Raw genomic sequence first — 17,960 nt, forward strand, 5'->3', positions numbered from 1 at the left:
AGCATCAGTCTCTACTACATCCCAATCTGTCCTCGCTCCACCTGACAGCTTGGTTTCTCTCGGGCTGACCTCTCCAGAGAATCTGTCTCAGCCTGTCCGTCGCATTTTGGATGCCTCCAGGAAACCGGCCACTCTTCAATGTTACCATCAGAAGTGGACCCGGTTTTCCTCTTGGTGTCTCCTGCATCATCACGATCCCAGCTCATTGGCGGTGGAAACTGTACTGGACTATTTGCTCTCTCTGTCCGATGCTGGCCTCAAGTCTACCTCAATCAGAGTCCACCTCAGTGCCATCACTGCGTTTCATGAGCCTATCCTCGGAAAACCTCTCACGGCTCATCCTCTGGTTTCCCGGTTCATGAGAGGCCTCTTCCATGTCAAACCACCTCTGAAGCCTCCTCCTGTCATCTGGGACCTAAATGTGGTTTTATCAGCCCTCATGAAACCTCCTTTTGAGCCTCTTGCCACGACTTCGCTCAAACTTCTAACTTGGAAGGTGCTTTTCCTCATTGCCATCACCTCTGCCAGGAGGGTTAGTGAGCTGCATGCACTGGTCGCCGATCCACCGTTCACTGTTTTTCACCATGACAAGGTGGTTCTGCGTACCCACCCTAAATTCCTCCCCAAGGTGGTCTTGGCTTTTCACCTCAACCAGTCCATTGTGTTGCCGGTCTTTTTCCCTAAACCCCATTCTCATCCTGGGGAACAGGCGTTGCACACGCTGGATTGTAAGCGTGCCCTTGCATACTACCTTGACCATACCAGGGCTCACCGCTCGTCTCCTCAGCTCTTTCTGACCTTCGATCCTAACCGTCTAGGTCGTCCTGTCTCTAAACGGACGCTTTCCAACTGGCTAGCTGCCTGCATTGCGTTCTGTTATGCTCGGGCCGGTCTCTCACTGGAAGGTGCTGTCACGGCCCACAGGGTCAGAGCTATGGCTGCTTCTGTGGCTTTCCTCCGTTCCACGCCCATCGAGGAAATCTGCAAGGCTGCCACTTGGTCCTCAGTTCACACGTTCACTACTCACTACTGTCTGGATGCCTTCTCCAGACGGGATGGACACTTCGGCCAATCTGTGTTACAAAATTTATTTTCCTAATGGCCAACTATCCCTCCTCCCTCTCTGTTAGCTTGGAGGTCACCCATGCGTTAAGAATATGCTGCCTGCTTGTCCTGGGATAAAGCACAGTTACTTACCGTAACATGTGTTATCCAGGGACAGCAGGCAGATATTCTTACGTCCCACCCTCCTCCCCGGGTTGGCTTCTTAGCTGGCTTATCTTAACTGGGGACCACGCACTCCTCCGTCGGGCGGGAAGGCACTCGCGCATGCGCGGTGCGGCCAACTAGAACTTTCTAATTAAAAAGGTCCGTACCGGGGCTCCGTCGGTGACGTCACCCATGCGTTAAGAATATCTGCCTGCTGTCCCTGGATAACACCTGTTACGGTAAGTAACTGTGCTTTCTATCTCACTTCACAACCCGATTGTACTGTTGTAATATTGTATCTTCAAGCATCTAAGCATGCCCTTAAGAAACTTCAAATGCTACAAAATACTGCCATTTGTTTGTTGTGTAACTTAGGGAAATCAGATCACATCAGCTTTGTTCTAAAGCTGCACCGCATTGCATTCAAGCTTCTGTTGCTAACTGTTAAGGCTTTCCACTTATCTACTCCTGCTTATGTGTCATCTCTTTCAGTTCCCTATTCACCCACTCATGTACTCGAATCTCTCAACAACCAGTGGCTGGTTTTACCTGGTCCCCATTTGGCTCAACCAGAGAATACTTGACACAGTGCTTTTTTTCTTTATGGCCCCCGCTGTTTGGAGCTCACTCCTACTTACTACGAGAGAGAAGAGTTATCCTTGAAACAGTTTGAGAGCTGCTAAAGCCTGACCTTCCCATCGGGCTTATGGCTGGATTAGTTGGGAGCAGATGACATACCCTGCAGTTTTACTTTGGTGTGCTTGAACCTTGGAATGTGTGGATATTGCCTTCATATTATATTAATGGAGTTCTTGTTTCCTCTTTGTATTTGTTTCAGTTGTAAACCGCTTTGACCTACACTGTTAGCTAAAGAAGATATAACAAGTCCTCTTAAAAAATAAAAAGCTGGACTTGCACTCAAACCAACAATGTAATATCAACAACAATTTAAGGATGGCATTCCACAAAAGGGGCTCATAACAAACCCATCCCTGAAACATATTGTACATTTTCAATACCCCCTTTCCACCTTCCTCTCCCTCCGAAACTATCATCTGACCACATCGAAAGGCTCACACATTTCCTAGCTGTAACCATTTAACACTGGTATTTGGAATATCATCCAGGATTCAAGGATGGCAACAAAACTAATAGGGCTTGATTCAAAAAGCAAACCAATCATGTACCGATTGGTTTGCGACCCGATTTTACTCCGGCCCGATTCACTTACCTCTCTGCCGATCTGATTCGGATCCGCGCGTGCAAATGAGGGGCACGGCATGCAACGTAGGCAGGGACACGATTCACTAAACAAATTTTGCAAACCGACTGGGCTGGCCGATCAACACAAGAAGCGACTGCTGGGGACCAGTTGCAAACGTCCCTTCCCATTCTCCAGCTCCATTGCCGCCCTGCTCTCTGCAGTCCCGATCTGGCTGCCTTTATTCTGCAGAAGGCCTAGGGTCGGATTATGGGGGAGAGCAGTGGCTGTTGGCCGCATTTTTAGCTCCTCTCACTACCCTGCTCTCTGCTCATCTCCTGCCTTTCAGTCTCGCTGCCCTGACTCTCCTTTTGCTACCCTGCTCTCTGCCCCGAATCCAAACTCCCGCTGCTCTCTGCCACCCAGACAGATCTCTGCTGCCCCGACTCTCCTGCTCTCTGCTGCCTTCCCTGCAGTGCGAGCCCGTGTGTTTAAAGAGAGGCTGCACGACGCAGTGCAGCCCCGCTTTAATCCTGCTGGCTCGCACTGCAGGGAAGGTGACAGAGAGCAGGAGAGTCAGGGCCAGTGAATTTTAGCCTTTTAAAGAGGCTGCTGCCCGACGGGGATCGCCCTTCAAGACAACTGATGGTAGTTGAAGAGATAGCAGGAGAGTCGGGCCCCCCCCCCCAAAAAAAAACCAAAAAGAAATACGCAGCAAAAACTAACATGTACGCATGTGCTAACTATCTACAGGGAAAGTGATCCGTGTCTGCGGATGGGGGCATTCCTCCGATTGCCCCATTAGAATATTATTGGTTGCAGAATCCATCGGACCTGCCCGGATCGGACACAGATCGGTCACGATTGGGCAGGTTAATGAATTTATCCTATAGTGTCCAGTGACAGACATGCACATGTATATAGGCAAAGATCATATAGTAATGACATTTAGAAATTATATGTTCTAGAACAGGGGTAGGGAACTCCGGTCCTCGAGAGCCGTATTCCAGTCGAGTTTTCAGGATTTCCCCAATGAATATGCATGAGATCTATTTGCATGCACTGCTTTCAATGCATATTCATTGGGGAAATCCTGAAAACCCGACTGGAATATGGCTGTCGAGGACCGGAGTTCCCTACCCCTGTTCTAGAACCTGGTACATGCACAGCCATGTGGTAGTAGGGATGGTAGTTCTGAATCACAATTTCACACCCACAAAGTAGCAGTCCACAAAGCAGCAGGGTACACTGGTTTCCTTTTTTGTAGTGGTCCTGTAGGTTTCTTATGGTTTCATATATTTTGCTGTGACCATCCTACTTACTGTTGCTTTGTGGTTGGGGTGGAGGGGGGGGTTGATGGAATTCTGTGATATAATGTGATGATACCTGTTCTTGTTTTATTGTTCCTGTTGTATCTTGGTGATATCATCAATAAAAATTGTTGAACTCTAAAATAAAAATGGTTAAAAAGTAGTGCAAACTGGTAGTGAAAACACCTAGGTGTAATTGGCTGAGGTGAGACACAGGAGAGTAAGAGGCGTACTACATAGTAATTGAGTGGTGAAACCAAGCCTGGGGCTCCAGGTAATGAGGAATTTCTCTAATAGATGTTTCCTTTTCTTCCTCCATGCCATAGTACATCCACCACCGGTTAATACACCTTACCCCAGCTGACTACGATGACTTTGTGAATGCCATCCGCAGTGCCCGCAGCGCCTTCTGTTTGACACCTATGGGCATGATGCAATTCAACGACATCCTACAGAACATGAAGCGGAGTAAGCAAACCAAGGATCTGTGGCAGCGGGTCTCACTGGAAATGGCTACCTTCTCCCCCTGACATCTCCTGACTCACCATCCCTATGCCGATCCTGCTGGACATTCCCTTTTAGATCTGTCATCCTTCCGATGAGGGGGTTGGTTCCGAAGTCAGTCGAAGTTGTTGAAAACCACTGATTAGAAGAATCCATACAGTGACATTCCTCCTCTGAAGAACAGGATTTTGCGTGTGTTTGCTCGGGTTTTCTTCCCCGATCAGTCCAGCCAAGACCTTTTGCTTCTTTATGCATCAGGAAATTAATAGAAACACAACTGGCCCATATGTGTCCTTCCACTATATTCTCTCTAACCCATGAAGTTTGTACAATGAACATTTGCTGTGGGGGTGGGGGGGGGGGGTGTCAGTATGTGTGCGTGTATGCATGTGTGAATGTATGTTTAGGCTCTGTCTTAATATTTATTTTGGCATTTATAAAGATATTTTCTTTGTACAGGCTCTGTGTATTATCACATAGTTCATCTGTGTGAGAAGCTACAACAGGAAAACACATGCATTCTCCTTCTCTCCAAGTCCGTGCTTGTGCAGTACTTCCTGGTGGGAGAGGCTGGGACTTCAGTTCTTAGAAAAGGCTTCTTTCTCAGATTACATTTCACATGTTTGGTTTCTTTTTAATTTTTTGTTTATCTTGAAGTTTTTCCCTAAATGACTTTTGGGAAAGATAAATGTAGATATGTGTGGAATCCCACAAGTTCAGCTGGCGTCAGAAGAAATTTTTACAGTGATCCCAGTCCTGTTGGGGGGTTTCTGCATCGTGTAGCCCTTTTCTCTTACACTGGGATATTCATTTTCTTTCCTTTATATTTTAAGGGTTCCCCTATCTCCCAGATTAAACATTTGTTTTCTTTATAGTCTGTGTGTCAGAATGTATGCTTTGTCCATACACAATGTGAGTCCAGGAAGAAGAGATGTGTGGGTGTAGAAAGAGGGTTTTTTTTGTTTTTTTTTGTTATTTTGATAAAATGGAATTAAAATGGAACTGTTGTGCTATCACTGATGGACTGTCATAGCTTATGAGGATGTTTTTTTATATTCATACATAGGTGATTATCTTTGTCATGGGAAGCTAGAATTTGATGATGCAGTTCTTAATTTCCATATTTAAACAATATTTTCATATTGCATCTTTGGATGTAAAAAAAAAAAAAAAAAAGAGTCCTATTAAAAATGCAGACACTGAAATTGATGTCAGGGTTAAATGAGGGAAGAGAGGATGTGGTGTTCTCCCCACTAGTCTGAAGGCCAGGGAATAGGATTTCAGACCTATCACTACAAGCAGAAAGCAGCCACTCCTGGGTGTGAGGTAGGGTTGCCAGAAAAGCCTAAAGTTGGAAAAACTGTGTGAATTGATGTTTTTCCTTTGAATTTGATTGTGCTGGATCAGAAAATAATGTTTAAAATTTTTTTAAGCCCACCCTGGGGTCGTTCAAAGCCACAGATTACATAAAGCTCAATTTTTCTTAAAATTTGCTATTATTTTTGCTTAATGGAGCAAATTTCTTGGTATTATAGCTATAACTATCTTTTATGTTTTCACACTCAACAATGGTACATTGATAAAAAGACATTTTATGCAAAAAAAACAAACTAGCAGTATTTTATTAAATGAACCTTCAATATCTGCATTTTATTGTGGAAGATAACAGAAATTTAACATACTTCGTTAATAGCTAAACACGTCCGCTTTAGTGTAGGCATCTACCAATGGCATTCCAAACACTCAAGTTTTCAATGTCTTCTTGAGATAGGAGCAAGCCTGCAATGCTGTTCAACTCCTTCCAACAAGGCCTCACACTGTACTGGGTCTGTGGTGATGCCAGTGGCAAAGTCAGTTAACAGTTTAACCACCTTCAGTTTGTCAACACATTTTGCTTCTTGCTACTTTCCCTAAAGCTGACTCTGACAACTGCAAGCAAGTTATCACATCTCCTCATTTGCTTCCAGAAGTGGTATGCTGAGGAACTTACTTGTTCCATCTGTATTAAGACTAAAAGACAGAATGCAAGTTTTCCTACTAGCTGACTACCGAGATTTTGTTAGTGAGCTGCAGGGGATGCATGTTTGAAATATGAGAGTTTCAGTGCTTCATGGGTTGTCCAGTCATAGCCAGCTACAATGTCACAGTGGCCTGTTACATGACTGCTCTGGGGATGCATAAAGAAGTCTTAAAAAAGTGTTTTGGTGAGTTGCTTCATACTATAGCAAGAACCTAACTGGCACTTGTAGGGGAAAAAATGTGTTGGTTAAAAAAAAAAGAAGCATGTCTGAGTTGACTTAGTGACTGTTCACTGTGGGAAACTTGAGTTCGGCTGTCACCTCCAGTTCTGCTTCTTATGTAGACCAGGACCAGGGATGCTCTGTAGGTAACAGGAATTGTCTTCCCAGAGGCTCTATAATTCAGTCATACAAAAGTAACACTGGTAACCAAATACTGGGTCTACCCTTACTAGGTTCTGGAAGGAAGTGCAGTTTGCGACCCCTGGCCAGAGTCTATTTTTAAAATGGCTACATTAATAGGAGCAAAGAAAGGGCCTGGGTAGCTGCATATAAAGGTGCTGTAAGTGTCTTCCCATTTTGGAAGAGCCAACTTTTCAAAATTATTAGGGGTGCTCCTTATGTGAATATCCCAACTTTGTTTAAATAAAAACATAAAAATTAGTCAAATAATAAGTAATTAGAAGTTAATGACATTAGAACCTTTTTTTTTTTAGGTGCTAAACCCAATGAAAATTTTCTCTCTGGACACAGTCAAGGAACTTCTTCAATATTGGGGGTACTCAAGCACCCAAAGAGCTGGCTCCTATGCTTCCCACCTCCTGTATTGCTGAAGATCAGCATCCCTGTTCTCTATGTGCTCTTCCTGCTTCCCCCATCTCCACGGCTCCTTCCACATTTACTTTTACTCATTTGCAGTCAGCCAGCAGCATCCAACCATCTGCCTCCCACTGCTAAAGCAGATGATTGTCTAAGCCCACTGCCACCACACGTTCATTTTTAAAGCTCATAGGTTGGCACTGCTTATTTTCTGATGCACAAGATTAGTACAATTAACCCAGTGGTCTCAAACTCAAACCCTTTGCAGGGCCACATTTTGGATTTGTAGGTACTTGGAGGGCCTCAGAAAAAATAGTTCATGTGTTATTAAAGAATTGACAATTTTGCATGAGGTAAAACTCTTTATAGTTTATAAATCTTTCCTTTTGGCTAAGTCTTAATAATAATATTGTCATTTATAGCTAAAGAGACTTATGATCAAGAAACTTTATTTTACTTTTATGATTATGATAAACATAACGAGGGCCTCAAAATAGTACCTGGTGGGCCGCATGTGGCCCCTGGGCTGTGAGTTTGAGACCCCTGAATTAACCTGTAAAAAAAAAAAAAAATTCTTGTGCAATGAGATGGACTCTACCTGCCTTTATAGCTTTATTTTTTATTTTATTTAAGTATTTAAACACCACTTATTGCCTAAGTGGTTTACATAGAGGTACTCAAGTTTTTCTCCCTATTTGTCCTGATGGGCTCACAATCTGTACCTGGGGCAATGGAGTGTTAAGTCACTTACCCAGAGTCACAAGGGGCAGCGCTGGACTTGAACCTGCAACCTCAGGGTGCCAAGGCTGCAGCCCTAACCACTAGGCCTTGAGATTTATGAATTATGCTAGTAACTCACCTCACATCTAAATGTCTGTGGTACTAGGACACTTCTGTAGGTCCTTGACAGGACCACGATATTGTGTCTGAGCATTGAGCATACACTGACACAAATGCTGCATTTTTTTTATTGCGGGCACACGTTAAAGACCCTTCAGAGATTAAATGTGAGGCTAGCCTGAAAAAGTTTAATGTTCACAATCATGTTTGTTCTGTTTGCATGCTTGCGGGCCAGTAGAGGTTAGTTCCTATTGAGTTTGCAAATGGAATCGCAGATTCAAAAATTCTGTTTTAAATTGTGTTTCTGAAGGAAGTGCTTCCTGGCCCACTTGGTGACTTAAAATTTGTATTCTCTAGTGCAGGGGCAAAACAACACTTATATAAGGGAGAAAAACTTTCTGCAAGTATTTTCCCTCCATTTTCAGAGTTAGCTGTGTGGTGAGGCCAAAAATTGAGGCAGAAAGTCCAAATATACTGTTTCCAAAAGTACATAGATGTGTAGACACTTCTGGTTTAGCCTGCTTCCTGTGCAGCTCTTATGCCAGCTTATTTCTCCAGTCCTGTAGCTATCATTTGTGCAATGAGATTGCCTTTCAGATTGCCACACAACCTATCTCAGGGGCACATTTTCTAAATTATAAGTCCCTGAACTGTAAATCTTACTTTTGTTTACATAGGGTACAACTTATATTTTCAGCTCTGGTCTTTCACAACCCAAGATGCCCTGTGCCCCTCCCCCCATTTTATGTTGCCTTTGTTTGCACCATAGTAATCGTGGCCTAGTATCATTCTGACCAGCTTGTTTGGATATGGAATTAAGTCCTTTGCAATTCCCTTTCAAGCTCAATGCACTAAAGTCAGTGATTGTCACTAAACTAGTTTTGACCCAATGGCTCACCACCTGTTTTTCCCCCTCGATTGCCCATTTTCTGATCCAGCCATGCAAATTAGTTATTTAATATTAAAACCCCATGTAAACTACCCAAGCGATTGATGTACTAACATCGCTTGGCAATGCGCAATAAAAAGCAACTGGTCAGGACCAGTTGCTTACCTGTCTTACCGGCACTTTTTTTTAATGGCTACAGATGCTGTGCATGTGTTAACATATACACAATATCTGCTGAATAAAAAGAAAAAGCCTCCTCCCCCACCGATAATGGCCCTCCCCAATGAACTGGGAAGGAGGGATTCCCACTCCCTCCTGCCAACAGAGCCCCTCCCTATATAATCCATCCCTTACCCCACCCCTTCCCTCCTAAAAAAAAAAGCAAGAGGGATGCTCGCATTCTTTTGCCCCTAGATGCTCCCCTGGGACCTTTTCAGAAGTTGGAAGCAGGAGGGAACCATGGTCCCTCTAGCTCCAAGGCCCACCAGTCAAAAATGGCAGGCCTTCCCCTCCCTGGTGCATCACGTGATGCATGGGGAGGGCCTAAAGCCCTGATTGGCTCAGACACCCACAGAGGGAAGGCCCACCATTTTGAATCAGTGGGCCTCAGAGCTGGATTGACTGTGCTTCCCTCCTCTCAACATCTGAAAAAGGTACGGGGGGGGGGGGGGATTCAGGGAAGCATCTGGTGGCAGGAGCAAGTGGACATCCCTCCTGCCTTTTTTGGGGAGGGGACGGGTAGGGTAGGGAATGGTGCAGGGGGTGACGCTTTTGGCAGGAAGAAGTGGGCATCCTGCATGCTGATTTTCGCTGGGGTGGGGTGTCGGTCCCCAGTGCTGGTTTGTCTAGGAGCTGTCAGGGTGGGCTGTCATCGGGGGTCTTTTTTTTTTCCATGAGAGATATTCATGTGTAATGTACAACATCTGTGCCCATTAAAAAAAAGGAAAAGGTTTTCTGCCCTGAACAGCTGAGTGGCAGGAGGCTTTCCCCTGCCTCTCAGCTGTTCTGGCTTCCCCTGCCGGCTCAGCATATGTGTGAGCGTCATTCTCACAGTGATCAATCGTACAGGAGAGATGGGGATTATGATGAACCTCCATGCAAATCATTTGCATGCAAAATTTTTGATGCATCAATGGCTCTTAAAATTGCCAAAACTCAGATTGGAGTGCACCCACACAGTCTTACCGATCCTGTTTAGTGCATCTAGCTCTTAGTACTGTCAGCTGTGTGAATGCTAATTTCATTGAGACCATAGTTCCAGGCAGCAAGGAGATAGTGTCCCACTGTCTGCTTTCTAATAGTCATACTTATCAAGGCATTTTTCTTTTCCATTGTCATTTTTGTCACCTCATAATCGTGTCTTTACTTTAACTTTGTCAGTTTTTTGGTAGGATAGTACTTGGGTTAAGTTGCTAACATTTTCAACTACCATCACAGTAGCTGTCTCACACAAAGGACATATATTTATTTCAACATACCTATTGAATAAGTAGGAATACTCTGAAAATTCTGTCATGTTATGTTGCCAATATTCCTCATGCTGAGAAGGCTCCATATATTTTAGTGGCGGTATTCCCTCCTATTATTCAAAGGTTGCAGATGTGTTGGGATATCCTGAAAGAATATACATAAGAATGGCCTTACTGGGCCAGATCAATGGTCCATCTAACCTGGTAGCCAATCGAGGTCACAAGTACCTGGCAAAAAGCAAATAGTAGCAACATTCCAATGCTACCGATCCAGGGCAAGCAGTGGCTTCCCTCATGTCTAGGGCTAGATTAACTAAGGACACCGATCATGTCCCGACCACTTTCCGAGCTGATTTTCCTCCAACCCGATTCACTAACCTCATGGCAGATCATCAATCTGATCCGTGCATGCAAATGTGGGGAAACAGCCTGCAAAATAGGAAGGATGCAATTCACTAAACAAATGCAGGCACACCGACTGGGCTGGCTGATCCCAAAACAAGCGACTGTTGAGGACCAGTCGCTTGTGTAAAAACCCTGTTCCTTGCCCTGATTCTTCTGCCCTTCCCCACAGTGCAAACCCGTGGTTTTAACCTGCAGGTTTAAAGCAGGTTAAAACCACAGGCTCTTGAAAAAGTAAAAAACAAAAGTAGTAAAAAGTTTTCTTTCCAGCTCTGCCGGGCACAGATGGTCTGCGCATACGTCGGGATCGCTGAAGAGCAATCCCTGAGGTTATTTGGGGGTGTGATTCCGATCACCCTCATTTGCATGAGGGTGCTTCATGAATCACCCCCCTGCCACGGATCGGCTCCGATTTGTGGCCGTAGTGAATCTAGCCCTAGGTGTTCAAATGGCAAATGAAATTCAATGTGGACAAATGGAAAGTGATGCACATTGGGAAGAATAATCCAAATCCTAGTTATCGGATACTAGGGACCACCTTGGGGGTCAAGATCTAAGTGTCATCATAGACAATAGCCGAAGCCTTCCGTCCAATGTGCAGTGGCCGCCAAGAATGCAACAGGATGCTAGGAATGTTATAATGCCCCCCTGTATTGCTCCATGGTGTGACCTCACCTTGAGTAAAGATATAGTGCAGTGGTCTCAAACTCGCAGCTCAGGGGCCTCTTGTGGCCTGTCAGGTACTATTTTGAAGCCCTCGGTATGCCTATCATAATCACAAAAGTAAAATAAAATAGTTTCTTGATTATATGTCTCTTTAGCTATAAATGACAATATTATTATTAAGACAGCCAAAAGGAAAGATTTATAAACTATAAAGAGTTTTACCTCATGCAAAAATGTCATTTCTTTAATAAGACATTAACTATTTTTTTTCTGAGGCCTTCCAAGTACCTACAAATCCAAAATGTGGCCCTGCAAAAGGTTTGAGTTTGACACCACTGATATAGTGGCACTAAAAAAAAGTTCAAAGAAGAGCAACCAAGATGGTAAAAAGGAAGGAACTCCTCTCATATGAGGAAAGACTAAAAAGGTTAGGGCTCTTCAGCTTGGAAAAGAGACGGCTGAGGGGAGATATGATTGAAGTCTACAAAATCCTGAGTGGATCGATTTTTACTGCATCAAGATTTACAAAGACTAGGGGACACTCAATGAAGTTAGAGTAATAGTTTTAAAACCAATAGGAGGAAATATTTTTTCAGTTGGAGAATAGTTAAGCTTTGAAATGTGTTGCCAGAGAATGTGGTAAGAACAGTTAATGTAGCTGGTTAAAAAAAAAAAAAAGGTTTGTACAGATTCCTGGAGGAAAAGTCCATAGTCTGAGCTGTTGAGACAGACATGGGATGTTAGCATGGAATGCTGCTATTATTTGGGTTTTGCCAGGTACTCCTGTGACTTGGATTAGCCTCTGCAAGATGGATGCCGGCGCTGGCTGACTGCATACAGAATGTGGCTCGCCGTGAGAGAGACATCCTTTAGGCAGTCAGCTGGCACCTCTCCTCCTCACTGGCATTTCGTGGCACACCTGAAATTTTACTGCAGCACATGGTTTGCGATACACTGGAATAGGCAGAAGTGACTTTCTTTGACTTGGCTATGAAAAAGGAACTAGGTTTGAATATTTTATGGATAACTGGATGCCGTAGAGCTGGTCCACATAGGCTGGGTGCTAAACAAACAGACTAAGATGCCTCAGTGTTAGAGAATGACACGGTGGCGGTTTACCCGCGGCCACCGCGTTTAGCTGCGGGTGACCCGCCGAAATGGGGAACGAAAACTAGCAGTCACTGCGGCGACAGGGACAAGGCCATTCACCGCCCCGTGGGGCGGTGAATGGTCTTGTCCCCGCAGTGAGGCATGAAGGATCGCGCGGTCCCCGCAGCCCACACCCGCCTGCCCAATCGATCCTAGTGTTTAGCCAGCTCTCTCCCTTCTCCTCACTTAGTTTGTAAGTTTTCTTTTTTGGCAACCCGCACGCTATCAGAGAGCTGCGCACCCGCTGCTGCTCAGTTTCGATCTTCTGCTCTGACACAACCGGAAACAGGAAGTTGCAGCAGAGCAGAAGATTGAACACTGAGCAGCCGCGCGTGTGCGGCTCTTTGGGAAAGTGTGCAGGTCGCCGAAAAAGAAAACCTACAAACTAAGGTGAGAAGGGAGAGAGCTGGCTAAACACTAGGATCGATTGGGCAGGTGGGTGGGGGCTGCGAGGACCGTGCGATCACCCGTGTTCCCGGCTCAAACTGGAAGGAGGGAGTGCAATGGAAAAGGATTCTGGGCCAAGGGGATGAAGACGGAAAGAAAAACCCACAGCAGGAAAGAAAGGGAAGGACTGGCAGGTGAGCCAGATGCTAGAAGCAGGGAGGGGGGGGGAAGAAAGAGGGGAAAAAGCTAGATGGGGTTGAAAAGAAGAAACACACTAGTATGGAAGAGGAAGATAGGGGAAATCTGGACACAGGAAGGTAACAGAAAGAGAGGAAATTATGTGCATGGGGCATAGGGACAGAGACATAAAGGGGACATGCCATGGGGATGGTATATGGACACAGGGGGGGGGGCAATGACAGATACATAGGGGAGATATTAGAAATGGAGAAAATAGGAACACAGAAGCGAGATGGTTTGTGGGGATGGGACAGGAACCGAGCTTGCAGGCTCCAGTGGCTTGCACAAATTACATTGTAACGTGCCATGAAAATAAGAGGGAGGAAGGTAGATAGGCCACGCGAGAGGAGCTGAAGGGTAGTAGAAAGGAACAGATGGTAAAGGAGGGAGGGAAGGGTGGTGGTGGAAAGGAATAGGACAGACATTGAAGGAGGGTGGAGAGGAACAGACCCCCAAGGGAAATGTGGAAGACAGAGTGGGAAGAAGACAGATGCCAGACTATGGGGGAGTGGAGGGAAGAAGATGGGTGCTAGACCAATTGGGGGGGGGGGTGAAGGGCAAGGCACAGTAACAGCAAATGGAAGAGGCAGAGAGAAAACACACAGTGGATGGTGGATGGAAGGAATTGAATGAGAAGATGTGGAAAGCAGAAACCAGACAACAAAGGTAGAAAAAAAAATTATATTTATTTATTTATTTTTTGCTTTAGGATAAAATAGTATATTAGTTGTGTTGATAAAAATTTATAAACAAAGCCCTGCCAGCTGAACATCTCTTTCTCTAGTTCAGCAGCAGGAACTTTGATTTATAAGAAAGGAATAAGCTAAATATTACAGTACTAAGGCTTATATGGATGCAGCGGGGACGGGATGGTGAATGGGATGGCAGTGGCGGTGACGGGGCGGTGAAAGGGATGGCGGTGACGGTGACGTGCAGAGGATGGTGGGCCGGGGCGGTGACAGATTTTTTTCCCCGTGTCATTCTCTACTCAGTGTCTCAATGTAGTTCATAATATAATGCTTTATGAGAATGGAGATAGCACAAACCATCATGTTCTCCAAAAAGAAATATTCTATCTCCTTCACTTTAGGAACAGCTGAAACCATGATCAATGTGAAAGCTGTTGCTTTAAAGAATGAATATCTATGAACAAATAGGGTTATAGGACATTATTAAGTTTTTTCATATATTTATAGTAGTCACACATGTACTGTGTGCCATTCGCTTCACTTTTTACAAACAAATTCATCATACCATTTTTATCAATTAAATAAGCACTTAAATTAACAACCCCTCAATAAACTAGGAGGAAGGTATATCATACATGATAAACAGATCTCAGTGCATAGGACCTCCCATAACATACGCTATCCCAGGTCCGTATTCTGTTAGATTTCAATAATCATTTATACCAAACCTCCTTCCCTTCCCTTAATTAGTGTCTTTATTTGATTTATTTTGTGTTGTATTACATAAAAATAATTCTATCTCTATAGTGAACAGTTCATGATGTTTCTTCCTAATTAATAAATTTAACATTTTTCAATCAATTCATCATTATAACTGTGTCCATTGATTAAAAATCTTTTTTGTAAACTTTTAATATATATCAGCAACACTTATCTTTTCACAGCAAACTGCTAGTCCAACTGTTGTCTGTATTATGTTGCAGCGTTTTGCGCGATTGAGGAGAGAGGCTTCTTTGTAAGTAAAACAATAATTCTTTATAGATTACACTTAAGGGCATCTCTATCGGCAGAGAAATTGTTTTGAACACTCTGGCTACTATTTTATTACATTATATACACTTTAGACACTAGAGCTGGGTTTCTTGGTATGCTTGACCCACAAGTTGACAACTTTAATACCGCTGATTTGAATCCCGCTGAATTCGTAGTCTGTTTTTCCTTGTAGAGTTCAATTGAGGTTGAGTGGTCTGCTGGTCCTAGATGTTAGTATTAGTATTTTTGATCTTATGTTGGGAGTATTGATGAGAGTGAGTTGAGTGGTACGGGTTATGTTGAAGTAATGTGTAAATTAGTTGTCGTTTATTTGTGAATTGGGTTTAGTTTAGATTTTATGCAAACAAGTGTTTGTGTTTGTAATTTTTAGGTTCAAATGAATTGCAGCAACCATATATTCATCCCCCTGATGAAGGTCTTTGACTGAAACGCTCACATAGACATTGAGCGTCGGGTAGTTATGATCCAATAATGCCAACATTGGTCTTGCAGTTTGCTGTGAAAAGATAAGTGTTGCTGATATATAATAAAAGTTTACAAAAAAGATTTTTAATCAATGGACACAGTTATAATGATGAATTGATTGAAAAATGTTAGATTTAATTAGGACTATTAACTGGACTAGCTAGGAGTCAGTATTCAGAGGTTTATAAAGGTCTATAAACTTCAGAAATCTCTACCTTCCATGCCTTAGTCTATTGCTCTATAACAGAGGTAGGGAACTCTGGTTCTCGAGAGCCGTATTCCAGTTGGGTTTTCAGGATTTCCCCAATGAATATGCATGAGATCTATTTGCATGCACTGCTTTCAATGCATATTCACTGGGGAAATCCTGAAAACCTTACTGGAATACGGCTCTCGATGACCGGAGTTCCCTACCCCTGCTCTATAAAAACACTAGTCTACTCCTCCACTGCTAGAAAGTAGTTTCTGAAGACTTGTTTCTGCTGACTGAATTTCAATGTAAAACTTGAAGCAGACTTAAGAAATGTAGATCTTCTCATTAAGATAATTCTCTAGCATTTCTTCCCCCTGGACAGGTCTCTCTTTCCTATAAAACAGGGGTAGGCAATTCCGGTCCTTGAGAACCGGAGCCAGGCCAGGTTTTCAGGATATCCACAATAAATATGCACGAGATAAATAGATACGAAAGGAGTTTATGGTGGGTATCTATGTCAACGTCGCTGTCTCAATTTATGCTTTTACCCCGCTTTTGATTTATTTTTAAAATTTTATATTTTTAACATTGTAAACTGACTAGATACATGTAAATGGTCGGTATATCAAATTATAAATAAACTTGGATTTGCATCTCAAGGAGGCAGGACATGCAAATTCATCTCATACATATTCATTGTGGATATCCTGAAATCTTGACTTACCTGTGGCTTTCAAGGAGCAGAATTGCCTACTCCTGATCTGATGTACTAAAGAGGGCTTTAACTAAACTTGCTGGGGATGGGTGAAAAACGTCTCAAAGTCATTAATAACCCTCAGGAATGTAAGACATCAAATACCCTTATAGAAGGCGGGAGAGGCAATATCTTGAAAGCTCAGTACTGTTTTTGTAAAATTGTTCTATGATGTAAGGGTACATCTATTTTAAATGCATTCCCTTGTAGATCAATTATATACTACTACCAAAATAACATTATATAAAAACAAAACAAAAAAAAAGCCGCCTCCTTTCCTTTATCTTCAAATTATCTCTCCTAAAGCAGATAATGTCTTCGCTCTTGGTTGCTCTATACATCTTTACTTTGTTTTAGTCAGGCAATATATTGCATATAGGAGATACGGATTAAAGAGTAAGCAGTAGACTCTAATCATACATTAAACCTTCATGAACAAAGTACAATAAACATTTATTGAATCCAATGACTGCTACGTCTAGCTTTTATTGAGACACTTGTGTTTAGCTACGAGAGCCAAAAAAATTCTTCATCATCATTCAATGTGAATGGCACAATCCACAAGGGGTCCAGTGCAGAAGTTGGGGGGATGGGGGTACACTTGGTTAGTTTAGAATACGATTCACTTTTGGTTTTCTTTTGGCTGCACAAAATCTGCCCTTCAGTAGGACACATGGCATTAAAATACTATATTGCATACTATAGACATTTACATACAATGGTAAATGCACTATTTAAAATACACGATACCCAAGGCTTAATTTAGCTTGCTTTCACAACTCACCCCCCCTTTTCTTCCCCAACTCCCCCTTCACAAAATAAGATCTTTATGAGAAGCAGTCATAAATTACAATCAAAGTCACAGTCATAGATAAGATACAGATTAGTATTTCCTCATATTTTGCAATGAGCAGTAAACACTGGGCAGGGGCAGTGCAGGAGCCATCTCGTTCTTCCAGTTCTTTTTCTTTTCGATCCAGTCATTGGCAAGACGAGGACTATGAGCTGCCTCACACAAGGCACCTAGTTATTCACAAGGCTAGCAGAGAACAAATGTACAGAGAAAACATTGCTTAAACCCCCCCCCCCCCCTCTGTTGCCTGTCTTCATAGAAGTCAGCTAGGACCTTTTATCCCTCCTGCACTGTGCCCTCCACTGCCCATGAAACTCTGCGAAAATATTTACAGAACTCGTGTTTGGAATGTTTAGGAGCCAAAGTTCCAAGGGGTGTGTCCCAATTTTCTCTTATTGAGCAGATATTCACAAATTGTCTTTTAGCAGCTGAAGTCTATTGTGCATATGGCAAGTATTAATACATACTGTATTAATCAATAGTAGGCTCTTTAAATGTTGATCCCCCTAATGTATCCCTGCCCCAATGCACAGTGTCGCGTATTACCTGAGATGGTTGTCCCAAGTGGTACACATTGGCTATATCACCAGAGAGCAGCTTACACAAAAGTTGAATGATTAGGCATCAATATATACATAGATGTAGTGGGTTGCTAAGAAAGCATTTATATCACCAAGAGAACGTAGCAACGGGAGTTCAGATTTTGACCTTAGAGTATAGAGTGCTCATTCGGTCTGTCATTCGTCATTAATCCCTGCTAATGTTCTCATATTCTTATATATTTTTTTAGAATCTTTTTATAATCTTTTTGTTGTATATTATATCATTTAAATTATCAATAAACTACTGT

General features: G+C 43.1%; 1 protein-coding gene across 8 annotated transcripts in view; it reads left to right on the forward strand.

Annotated features, from left to right (window-relative positions):
- The window catches only part of ZSWIM8 (zinc finger SWIM-type containing 8), a 228,379-nt gene extending 222,938 nt beyond the window's left edge, over positions 1–5,441 (forward strand). For all 8 annotated transcript variants that reach the window (XM_033940124.1, XM_033940125.1, XM_033940122.1 and 5 more), the window contains one exon: positions 4,047–5,441. In XM_033940124.1, the coding sequence (XP_033796015.1) occupies positions 4,047–4,250 (204 nt within the window). In that variant the 3' untranslated portion in view covers positions 4,251–5,441. The remainder of the gene's footprint in view (positions 1–4,046) is intronic.
- Positions 5,442–17,960: the final 12,519 nt, after the last annotated feature.

Source organism: Geotrypetes seraphini, chromosome 4 (assembly GCF_902459505.1).
Source record: "Geotrypetes seraphini chromosome 4, aGeoSer1.1, whole genome shotgun sequence".
Lineage (NCBI taxonomy): Eukaryota > Metazoa > Chordata > Amphibia > Gymnophiona > Dermophiidae > Geotrypetes > Geotrypetes seraphini.